General features: G+C 40.0%; 1 protein-coding gene across 4 annotated transcripts in view; it reads right to left on the minus strand.

Annotated features, from left to right (window-relative positions):
- The window catches only part of NKAIN2 (sodium/potassium transporting ATPase interacting 2), a 716,483-nt gene that overhangs the window by 36,168 nt on the left and 667,592 nt on the right, over positions 1–12,723 (minus strand). For 3 of the 4 annotated variants that reach the window (XM_089530445.1, XM_089530447.1, XM_089530444.1), the window contains one exon: positions 6,533–6,593. In XM_089530445.1, coding sequence (XP_089386571.1) covers positions 6,533–6,593 — 61 coding nt within the window. Of the gene's footprint in view, positions 1–6,521; positions 6,594–12,723 lie in introns of those variants that run through there. The other variant, XM_089530448.1, reaches the window with a different exon arrangement.

Raw genomic sequence — 12,723 nt, forward strand, 5'->3', positions numbered from 1 at the left:
TGAATATGGTTCTGAGCCAAGAAAAGCTTAAAGGTCAAAACCAATATGTGAAATAGCCATGTCCTAATAATTCTACTGAACACTTATAGTCTTGAAACAGTACATGCAGCCACAGATCCTGTCCCTGCTATGTCCATTCACTCATCATGTATCAGTTGCCTAGAAAGGATATGATGTACTCACAATTACTTCAGTTTAAAGACCAGGGGAGAAAACACACATTGGTACTTCTCCCCACTCTAAAAAAAGAAAAAAGGCCCAAAGAATAAGCCATTAAAGCTGAAACAAGAAACTGCTCTTGAGAACTAATATGATGGTTTCCTGGCCAGTCATAATTGTGCTCCATTAGACAGTCATGCTAGTGCCTTTTGGGACATCTCAGGAATCTAGCAGTCATTCTGAGGGAAGAGTAGAAGCAGGAAGGCAAGAATTCAATGAAACAGGAAATCTCTTCTTTTAATTTCATGTAATCTTCAAATCCCACTGGGCGGTTGTTTTATTGATGGCCCTCGAGAGCTTTTCACTAAGTAAGTAAATATTTAATGATGTCCCCCCCCCCCCCAAAAAAAAAAATTGAATTGTTGGATTTTAGTGACATAAACCTTGTACTAGAGGAGTCAAATTGCTAGACAGTCTAAACTGATTAAATGAATATTTCACAGTAATAGAATTACTGTGCAATTTCTAGAAAATGTAGCTCTAATAAGATTCCCCAAAAACAAACAAGCTGCTTGAGTAAGATTATATCCCACCAAGGAAAGATAGGTGTTGACAGTTTAGTGGTTTTAAATTGCTGCTGCTAATAATCCCAGTAGCATTAGAATTTAGAGTTGCTCTAAAATATCAAAATCAGTAGAGAGTGATGCAGAGCTGAAGGGTTGAGACAACACAGGCACTATTACTCCTCTGCAGAATTTCTCTTTGGATTTTTTAAAATCATGTTTTGAGACTTCAACACCCTCTTTCCCTCCCCCCTCCCTTTCTTCTGCCTTTCCACCGTTAAACCTTCCAGTTGCTCAGCTTTGTTTTGTCCTACACAATCAGTGTTTTGCCAAACATACACCAAAAACTCTCAGCTTCCCTAAAATACTATCAAGGAGAATTCTAGGGATTTATTGAAATCTTTGTACTTTAATATTATAGTTCCAGTGCCAGAATGGCAGAATGACAGGGCCAGAACAGATGAAGTGGGCCACTGCCACAGTCACAAACCAGCACCTGGCAGGAGCAGATTAAACCCGCTCCTAAAAGGGCCAGCTCTTGCTGCTGACTTGGTGTCGCCTTGGGGTGCATTCACACTAGCATTTTTGTAGCAAGAAGATCCAAGGAGATTCGATGTTGCAATTCCGAATTGAAGTTCCCACTACATTTGCTCCAATCAAATATCTCCAGTGCAATTTAACCCTACTGACACTCACACTACTGTAAATATCAATTTAAAATAGAGCCTCCATATCAAATGTGTTTGATTGTTCTCGGTTTTTTAAAACTGTCAACCAAATTATGCACATCTGCGTCATTCTGCTTCTGCTGTTTTAGTTGGTGATGTGACTGCATCCATAATAACATGGCGCTTTGCTAACAAAGAGGGGGAAATCCACAGGTTCACAGGTGGGAGGGTATGACCCCAGGTGAGGTGGGATATTGTGCCCCTCTGCACATAACCCCTCCACTGTCAGCTTCAGAGGATGGCAATGGCAGGCCCCTCTGAACAACCTTTGCCAAAAAAACAAAAACAAAACAAAACCCTCAACAACAACCCTGTAATAGGTTCGCCTTGGGGGGAGTCACACTATCTCAGCCTCAGAGGATGGTGATGGCAGGCCCCTATTAAACGTTCTTTCCAATAAATCCCTACAACCCTTCCGTGGAAGTCACACAAATGCAACAGTGTGCTGAAACTGTCAAACTTAAAAAAACAAACAAAAAACCACAAGCCACACCATGTTCCCAAAAGAACCCACTCCCTGATTTTGGTGACATCTGGGCATAAGGCATCAGTTTAGATAAGGAGACTAAGTCACTGGCAGAAGAGGAAAACAGCTGTGTGGTGGTTTCAAGAGACCACTTGACAGCATGGGAAATTTGAATCCACCATGAGCACCAAGAGGGGAAAAACAATGGTGGTTTGCCACCAAATCAAGACCTGTGGTATGGGATGGGTACGTTCTGCCCCTTTGCCCACCCTCTGCCCAATCAACCCTCCCTCCTGGGTGCCTCAAATGTGATTGTCAGTGCATTCCCATTGGCAACTCTCTAAAAAAACCCCGGTACTTTTGAAAAGACATGGAAAATGCCTCAGTTTCAAAAGCACCAGGTTAAAGGGGATTTACGCCACCCCCTCTCCCGAAATTCAGGTTAGGAAAAAACAGGCACATGTATGAACGACCCCCTTTTAAACTGATTTGTAAACTGGTTTATAACATAGTGTGAATGCACCCTTGATGTAGCTTTGGGCTGCTTTGGGGGCACGTGCCATCTAAATGCCCCCCACCCCAAAGTGGCTAGAAACCACTTTATTTGGGCCATCTATTTCAGGCCTTACCTTCGAACTATCCAAACTCTCCCACTCCCAACCAAATCCTCTGTCATCCCACTTTTTTCACTGCTTTTATAATCTCCCACTTTCTCTTCTCCCCACTTTCACTCTTTATCCTCAGCTTACTTTAGTTGTTGCAAAGTGAGTTCAAAGTGCAAAAGTACTCTGTACTCCATTACCTTAGCAGGGGAGGAAAGGAGAGATGGGGAGGAATCTTGCTCTTTCCAGCAGGCTCAGGCAAAAGCAAACTGCTGTAGCCTCTCGTAGCTTGTGTCTTCTTCCTCAATAATAACTTAATGTGATTTTGATCACACTCTTAATATTGCTTGGCCATGTGTGTCTTGGTTTTCATTTGTGACATTTTGGATGGTATGTAGCAATATCTCTTAACATGAATTTGCCTGTTTTTCAAAATAACATGAACCAAAGCTATTCTCTTTGCCAGTGCTTCTAGAACAGGCAATGCAAAATAAAGTTATGCATCAGTGCAAACAATAGCTTTTAATTTAGGCTGGCTGGCTGGATAGCTTGCTTTTCTGCCTTCCCCCTCCCTCCCTTTAGTTCACTTTTTCTTCCTTTCTTTGTACAAGTCCTGGAAATTAGTTCACAGTATTACCTAATTATAGTAAAGAAATGAAGCTAACACACAACTCCTAGACTTCTTATAGCATTTTAAAATCAGATATGCAGATAATTCATATGTGTGCAGATAACTGGCACTCTTGATACTGCAATACTATCCTTACAGATAGTGATAATTGAAAACATGTTGGTTGCTGGCCCCGAGCCTTTCAAATAGGTCAAGATATACCATGAAACAAATAAGTCAATTCATGTTCTGCTCACACTGGAAGCCATTTAATCAATATTTTTATATTGGACCCTGCATTACACTTAGGTGTTCCCAACAAATGTGGGCCAGCATGTAAATGCAAGAGAGGGAAAGAGTGGCCTTAATTTCATCAATTTATCCCTTTTCTTCTCACTTCTTTTGAAATTAATAGCAACTGGCAAATAATTTTGGTTAGATAATGAGAAAACTGCATGAGGTCCAACACAGCCTCAATTAACACATACTTTCATTTATCCCACATACACAAATTTCTCTCAGTGAAATCCACCAGATTCCAGAGTGTTTAACTGTGCAGTTGGTTACAATAATATTCTAACACACTTTTTAGATAATTAGAAGAAAACGATGCACTATGTTCAACACAGGACTGGAAACGACATGCTAATTCCACCCTGCCAGGCTAACTCCACCCTGCAGTGCCTTCACCATTCCCATAACATTTAGGTGCATTTATTCACACCATGACACTTACTTATTTTAGTAGTGATTTATTAAAGTATGTTTATCTTGCCCCATATCTGGAGATCTCAGGGCAGGATACAAACAATAAATGAGACAACAGTTCAACAGAATAAAATGGAACACAGAAATTCACAACTCAGCCAGGTCATGCTAACTGGGCCCTAAATGCCTGGATAAAGAGCCATGTTTAACTCAATGCAAAAATGAAACCAGGATAAGGGTCACTTAGGCATCCAAGGGGAAGGCCTTCCACACTTGCTCTGCTACAGCAGAAACAGCCCTTTCTGCTGGCTCCACATAACATATTGCTCGAGGTAATGAAACATGAAGAAGACATTATTACTCTGTCTTCTACATAGATAGGTGTTTCACACAGGGGTTTGGGAGCAACACAGATAAATGTTGCTCCCAAACAACATAGATAAATGAACGTAAAAATTAATGTGGGCAGGGAGACTTGACATGGACTTGCTACATTCATGATTCCGCTGTGAAGCATAACATCTGCATCTGCCCTGAATAATCTATTTGCTATTTTGGGGGGGAAAAAGTAAAAAAAAAAAAAAAAAAAAAAAAAAGAAAGAAAGAAAAGAAAGAAAACAGGCGAGATAAAGAGGTTAAGTTGAAGCATGGCCAGAATCCTCTATGGCAGTTACCAATGCTTAACCTAGAGTTATACATTCATGACTGTTTGATATTCAAAGTTCTCACATAACCCCTAATTTAGGAGCTATGTAAAGACTGTCAAAGTCTCAGAATTCCCACTTAATGGGAAGCAGTTGTGATCGATGGGGGTCTGTTCCCTTGTAGATCAGGAAGCAGCTGACTACAGTTCCCATGCCCATTCCTGCACAAGGAGGAATTGTGATGGGGTGCCTGTCTCACCAGAGATTGCTCACAGGTAGAGTTGCCATAAGTCCGGGCCTCCAAACCGGGACAAATGTAGGACAACATTTTCAAATGTAGGACACATTTTTAAAAATGGAGGACAAACAAAAAACCTTTAAAAATGGGCACCCTCCTCCTCCTCCTCGCCATGCGCCAAGAAAAGTGCGCTTTCCCCTCCCCCTGGCTGGCCCAGAGTATCACTCCTCCTCCTCCGCGTCTGAGGCTCCACCTCCTCCTTGAGGTTGGCCAATGGGAGACTGGGGCTGGAATCAGCCCCGCCCCCCGCTGCTCTGCCATTGGACAGCTTCCAGAGGAAGATGACGTTCCGGTTAGGCACGCACGTGCATGCGCATGCCAGAGGGAGCTACCACTGGCCCCTGGCCTGGGGCAGAGGAGGCAGAGGAGGAGGAGGAGGGTGGCGCGGCTGTGCAGGAAGGTGGAGGAGGGCAGTGCAGCCGCGTGCAGGAGGTGGAGGGTGGCGGGGTCACGCGCAGGAGGCGCTGCCTCCACTTCCTCCTCCTCCATGTGGCCATACTGCCCTCCTCCACTTCATCTGTGCAGCCGTGTGGAGGAGGAGAAGGGTGCACAGCTGCGTGGAGGAGGAGGGCAGCGCGGCTGCACAGTGCGGAAGGGGAGGAGGGGGAGGAGGCTGAGGTGGAGGAGGAGGAGATGGGTGGCGCGGCCGGCCGCGCGCATTAGCGGCCACAGCCATGGCCGCATGAGCGGGCCTGGCTCAGAGGCCGGGCCCCAACCCGTGATTTGGCGGCACCCGGGATGGGGCAGGCCCAGTACCGCCAAAACCGGTACAGTCCCGGGTGCTGACGGGATATGGCATCCCTACTCACAGGAGGGAGTGGAAATGGCAGCTAGCTGCTTCCTGTGGTGCTTACACATATGTAAATCCCATTCAGGATTCCAGCCAATGTATGTAAATCCAATTAGCAGTCCTAACTACAACATACCTATTGTCTTAAGTAAATGTTACATAATCCCCAATGATTTAATGTATTTTTTTAAGTTGAAGCTAAAAATTGGATTTTGGCCCTGATTTAATTTTATGCTGTTTATGTTTTGTGTGGTTATCCTACTTAAATTATTTGTAGCATTTGACTGTGGCTTTCATAGTTGTTCTTTTTGAAATATAAAATGTAAACAAAGATTGATTGACTGATACTGATGACCAGTTAATCCAAAAGAGTAAAAAGTAACTATATTAAAATCAGTATTAAAAGAAGAAAAACTAAATTGGCCATATTTACTCCACCATGATTACTGACCCAATGAATCAGGAGAAACCTAAATGTATTAGACCTATCCTTAAACTAACAAAATGTTCCCTAACTTTATCTCTCTGCAGTGCCATGATTGCATTGAATTGCTGCACAGTCAGTTCTTGCCAGAAGTGCTACAATAAACCCCATAGTCAGTTTACAAGGACTTTTCTTTCAGGATAAAGCATTAGAAGGACAAGACTTAATAGCAGTCATGGTGAGTGAGGACCAATAAGAATTGAACTTGCGAAGAATTTTTGGAGGAAGGGATTTACTATTTCATTTTCTTGGGGTGGGGGAAGTAATTCTAAGGTTGCATTTTAACATTTCCTCCATTTAACCCAAACCACTATGGCTTTTAAAAGATCCAATATGCTAGGCAACTTTTCCAGCCCCAGCCTATTCCCTGTTTTACACTCTGACAAAAGTCTTCAGAATGATATTGGAATGAGATGGATGAGCGAGATGGATGATATAAAAATGGTTTCAACCAGCATGTAATAAACCTTTAGTACTTACAGCTGTCCTCTTCTTCGGTGATACATTTCACAACATAACAGGCGTAGATGAATCCTGCCAGCTTAAACAAAATGGAACAATATTAGATATACAGTAAAAATGGCAAGAATCCTCAGCAATGGTGAGTACTTGTTAAGACAAAAATCAATCTTCCTTGTATTTTGTTATGAAAACTGTAATTCTTTAGCATAATTTTATATTTCAACAATAACCATCGTCTCAGGATAAATCCATAGTGACTGTATGGGTGTGCTGCAATGCTGGAGAATTTTCTTTTAAATTCATTCATCACTTCCTGTCCCCCAGAAATAATAAGCATATAGAAAGGAAGTGTATAGGAATGCCTCACACAGTTTTTGTGAGGGTTTTTTCAAGACTGAATATGATTCCCAGCAAGTATTTTCTCCCAGCTGGATGTTATTCTTTCCATAATGCTCCTGTAAGCCCTAGCCCAGAGACAAAAGCAGGATATAATCATCATATGAAGAATCTTTCTGTGAGGAGAATTTTCTACCTCTTTATACAAAATCTATTTGGTTGTATAGTCTAGAAAATGAATGGAAGAGAGAGTCAGAAAGAGAGAGAGAGAGAAAGGACATATAATGGGAGGAGGCACCAATTTTGTGAGAATCTTAAATAACTAGGCTTCTACCATAGTGAAGAATTAATGCAGTTTGATACTGCTTTAACAGTCATGGCTCCATTGTATAGAATTTGGGGATTTGCAGTTTGTTGTGGCACCAAAGCTCTCTGATGGCAAAAGTTAAATATCTCACAAAATTGCAAATCACACACTTCCATACCATTGAGCCATAGCAGTTAAAATGGTGTGAAACTGCATTAATTCTGCAAGTAGGTGCAGCCCTAAATGACAAAGAGGTGAGCCTTTGAACCTGTTGTTGTTTTTTAAAATATATTGCTGGATGAGTAATATTAAATTTAGACAAACCAACAACTCTGTTATGGAAAATAACAATAACATCCCTCATTGTTGAGATTGCCAAAGTGGTAGGAATTCTGTATTTTTCCAGATGGTTTTGGACCGTGACTCCCAGAAGACCTAGCAGTGGAGGATGCTGGGAGCTGTCATCAAACATTTGGAGTACAGTATGATTCCCTTGATTATTGATAATGCAAATGAACTGGTAAGAACACTGGTTCTACAGCTGAAGATCACATAGCCAATTGAAAAACAAGAATCCAAGTGGACTCTCTGGTATCTATGCCAGCCTATAACTTGTGACAATTGCATTTGCAGTGATACACAAACATATGTACAGTCAGCATGGTGTAGTGGTTTCAGCATTGGACAATGAATCTGGAGACCAGGGTTTAAATCCCACTAGGGACCTTATTACACTTGTGGAATCCCGAACAGAAATGGGATTTAAATTAGAATTAAATTAGGAAAAGCCCTCAAATGCGGGAAGTTTATTACACTACGTTATTATCAAAGTGAAATAACGTGAAGATAAAGTGAAGGCAAAAGGGACAAAAACGACAGCTTTTTACTTTCAGGAAGTTCAGACAGTAAAAAGCTGCCATTTTTGTCCCTTTTGCCTTCGCTTTAACTTTGCGTTATTTCACTTTGGCAGGAACGCCTAGTGATAAACTTCCTGCATTTGCATTTTTTTTCTAATTTAACTCTACTTTAAATCCCATTTTTCGCTAGTGTGATAAGTTCCTAGGTGACCTTGGGCAAATCACACTCTCTCTGCATCAGAGGAAGGCAAAGGCAATCCACTTTTGAACAAATCTTGCTCCATGAAAACCTCCTGATAGGGTTGCCATAAGTCGGAAATGACTTGAAGTCATGCAACAACACACAAGCCACTTTCAGGCTTGCGATGCCACTGTTAATAACATGTAATACAATATTGGCCTATGTAATAGAGGCTTCTATTTACCTTGCTACATGAACCCCCACTCTTAATTTTTATGACAGGTTATACATAAAGTAGGGAAGAAAACAGTATCCTGAGGCAGATTCTTGTGTCTCATGTGACTGGGTAAGCAACATGCCTGGGCCAACATGGTTGGGTGTTTGACTAGGACACTAAAAGACTAGGATTCGAATACTGACTGGGGCATGGAAACCCACTGGGAGACCTTGGGCAAGTCACACTTTCTCAGAGGATGGCAAAGGCAAACTCCCTCTGAAAAATTTTTTGCCAAGAAAACCCCATAACAGCTTTGTCTTAGGGTCGCCATAAGTCATAAACAACTTGAAGGCAAACAACAACAACAACAACAAAAGAAACATGCCCAGTATGTATGTAAACTAGCCTCAAGTGCTGGCAAAATTTAATCTCTACAACACAATATAATATAAACTTAAGTTGAACTTTTAAAATACAGTTTAGGCATTTAAAGAAAAAGGAGAGGCAAAGTTACCAAGGGAATGTGAGTGAAGCAAATATCAGTGCTCTAGGTACAAACAACTTGCAGTGTCTCACTTTCTGCAATGCTAGAAATTTGGGGAGAAAAGGAAAATTTTATTTTAGAGGGAAGAATGCTAATTTTAGGGGTTATGCTCTCATTTTAAATCCCCCTGTAACAATACTCATGGTATTATGCCATTGCTGATAGCTGATTCTGAAGCAAGGAGATAATGTTATATCCCCTTTTGAGCTTCTGGTGGCAGCTAAGATTGTATTATTTTGCAATACCTTTGGAACTTAAAAGTAAGGGTGGCTGTTCTGGCTGTCTTAATTGTGTGTTTTTTAAACTGTTTTAAAAAGCAATTGTATTAGTCTGTTTTGAAATGTTTATATTTGATGCTTTAAATGTTTTTATTTGTGGTGAATTGCCGTGGAGTCTTGGCATGCAGAAAGGCAATCAATCAATCAATCAGTGTTTTTCACAGTACACTGTGTAGATTGGTCTTTCAGCACCTTTCCATTAAATTACATGCACAACATCATCCCAAATGGAAACATTATTTGAAGCAGTCCTGTACTTGTGCTAGAAGGTCACCAGACTTTAATCCACAATGGGGAAAAGTGGTCCTTGGCATCCATTGAAAACAAAAACAAAGGTTATCACTTGCTAAAACAAATTAGAAATTGGAAAATTTCCCAGATTTTATTTGCAGTCATTAAGATAAGTAAATCTGAAAAGAAACAAGTCAGAAAAACTTGGCAGAACATTACATGGATTATAAGATTTTGCTTCACATACATGGGAAAATGTTGTTCTTTGTGGATAAAAGGTCATATTGATCCCTCCTTTGATATTTACTGAGATCAGAACACATATGGTTGGATGTTGATTCTAGCACCTACATTTCTATATAACTAAAAAGGGTGGCATTAGTTATGTTTCTATCAGCACTTTACAATGTAAGCACACTGACAGTACTTCAGAGTTCCATAGGTGTTCAATTTTCAGAATTCTAACGCACCAAACAAGCAGGAGTTCTGCTCTTTTAGTGTGTTGAGTTTTACTTCAGACCAGAATAGGGCAACCTTTCTCTTTTGGAGCTCTGCATGTGGTTCAGAACTACAGGATCAGACTGATCATGTTAATGGTGTATGATAGAGAAAGCTGTTATTTTCTTTATAGGGTGCCAGCTGCGTTCCATACAACAGTTGTTCCTAACCAGCATATGGAGGCTCACTGCTGTGCCTTAGTACAGCTTGTCAACCATGCCTCAAAACAGACCCAATTATAATTGTTCACTGAAGCATCCCTTGCATTGCTATTTCTCAAGTGGTGATGGGCACATGGAGCCTGGTCTGCAGAGCAATGATACTCCCTGACCTTTTTTTTTTTTGGGTTGTGGTGAAGAAAATGTTCACATCTTTCTGCTCAAGTGTAGTCAAGAGTGGTTAAATTAGTACATAAGTGCAGTGAAAAGCAATAAAGCATGGTAAACTGAAATATTTGAGAAATTATCTTGTATTCATTTAGGGACAACTTATTCTGATATCACTTTGAACTAAAATGAAGTGGAAGCCACATGTTTCCTCCCTCATAGACTTAAAAGTCACCACATTTCCCATCTTAAACACTGTAAGCATATACTAAAAGTGTAGGTTGATGTTATGGAGCTGAAGAGATCAAGCCATTGTGTTTAAAAAAAAAAGATTGGGATGACTATACTAAAAAATTACCATATCCAAGTGAAACAGATGTGATTTACTGAATAATATTTTTTATGAAAATGTGTTTTCACGAAATTGCTATAACTTATGTTATACATATCCAAAGAAGTGTGCAACTTTAATATAATGTGCAAATCCGTATGGAGAGCAAATCCATGAGGTATCCACCCTTTTCTATGTTAATCATCAAAATTGCTGCCATGAATAATTTATTCCAGCTCTTGGATGATGTAATTGTTGATTCAATCACTTTTCAGGCATGAAATGCAATGGCACATTTGTTGCTCTGTAGGCCCTTTTGCTAAGATAAAACCTCCCCTCAGAGAGCCTTTCATGTCAATCTGATTATGGACACTGCATTGCCATTAAGTAATTATTGTTCCCTATTGAGATGCTTAACAAGTGGTGGCAGTAAGAATGGAACTGTGGTTTTAAAGATGGGCTAAAAACTAAGGGCCAAATTAGATATGACAGCACCAGGTACCTTTGTTTAAGCTCAGGTTAGCCTGAACATCCACAAGCCAGGGAATGTGGGCTCTCATTTTAAAAGTAAAAGTGGCATGTGTGGCAGTCTCCCTGGCTTAACTTCTTGTAGTCTATCCATTCAACCCTCCCCCTCCCCCATTTGAGCATCTGAAATAAGCTAGACTGGCAGAAAAAAGTTTTAGGAAGGGCCTATATGAAGTGATAGGTATAAATGTGTGTGAGAGAGGACCTCTGTTCTACATCCAAATGTGTCTCCTTTGTGCTATTTTTTTTAATTTTTTTACATTATTTATTGCTTAAAAGCCATGTCCAGATTAACATGTTCTACTCTTTAGGTCAGAAGTTGGAATTATGCAGTTTTCTATTTTTTAAAACTTTAATTTAATTAGGTAGAAATCCATATGTACATTGCACGATTACTTAGTCAAATATATATATTCTTATCCACAATTATTCCAATGTCTCTTATTTCATTTTCCATGTTTCATTTTCCTTCTTTCTCCATTATTCTGCCTTTATATGTTTTCTTCTTTCTTATACCTTAACCTATTACATTGTGCTTATTACTTCCTCCTCTTCTTATTTTTTTATTTTTTGCTTTCTCTACCTTCTACTTCTTATACCCAACTTTTCCATTTTGTGCTAAAAATTAGACATACCTCCTCACTGTTTTCTATGTAATTCAGGCAGACCTCAGTTAAAACAAGCAGTTGTGCTACTGTTATGTCTGCTCTGGTCGTACAAAAATGTATCAGTACCAGCAGCCACAACTTCCTTTCCCAGCTGGCCTTTACTGAAATTATGTTGGTGTCTTTTGCATGTGCTACATTTCACTGTGGAAGTGATTGGACATTTTCTTCTGACTGGCAACACATGCATTCAGTTCAAGGTCACAGAAGTGAAGTTGTACATGCAGTGCCTTGGCATATCTGGATGTGCATTTTCAGCTAATGTACATCTGGCTGCCCATGCTGAAACTTGTGATGTAGTATTCCTTCAGTTGAGCATTCTATTGTGCATTCAGTTGTACATTCAATTGTGCAATATTGTCATTCATCACAAGAGTTGTGTAGCACAATCAATATATAAAGATTTTATGCCATGCAGGATCCTCTCATCATCTCACTCCATGCAAGATCTCACTCATCATCTCTTTTCTTCTTGTGTTCTCTTTCATTCCCTTGATATGGCTGGGTATATTATCTAGCATTCTGTTCCCAAAATGACGAAACATATATATATATATATATATATATATATATATATATATATATATGGGCTTCCCATAGATATCTCTTTCATCATTTTGGGAACAGAATAAGAAGAACACGGAGCAATGATATTCTCCAGCCTGTGCTCCTCTACTTCCTTTGATGCTGGATCTTCTTAATCTATATGATTTTTTTCAATCCCATTTTAAGGATACCCATCTTAAAGTTTAAGTAGAAAATTCATAGTAGCAAATTCCATAGTTTAACTATGTACTGTATATCCAGTGTGGTCATGCATAAATCTCAATAAAAATATTGTAATATTGGAAGTTTTATTTTTGATTTCCTCTTCTAGCCCTCCCCAACAAGGACTTTGCCTTCTCCTTAG

Source organism: Sceloporus occidentalis, unplaced genomic scaffold (assembly GCF_023333645.1).
Source record: "Sceloporus occidentalis isolate IW3139 unplaced genomic scaffold, rSceOcc1.0.p SCAF_6, whole genome shotgun sequence".
Classification (NCBI taxonomy): domain Eukaryota; kingdom Metazoa; phylum Chordata; class Lepidosauria; order Squamata; family Phrynosomatidae; genus Sceloporus; species Sceloporus occidentalis.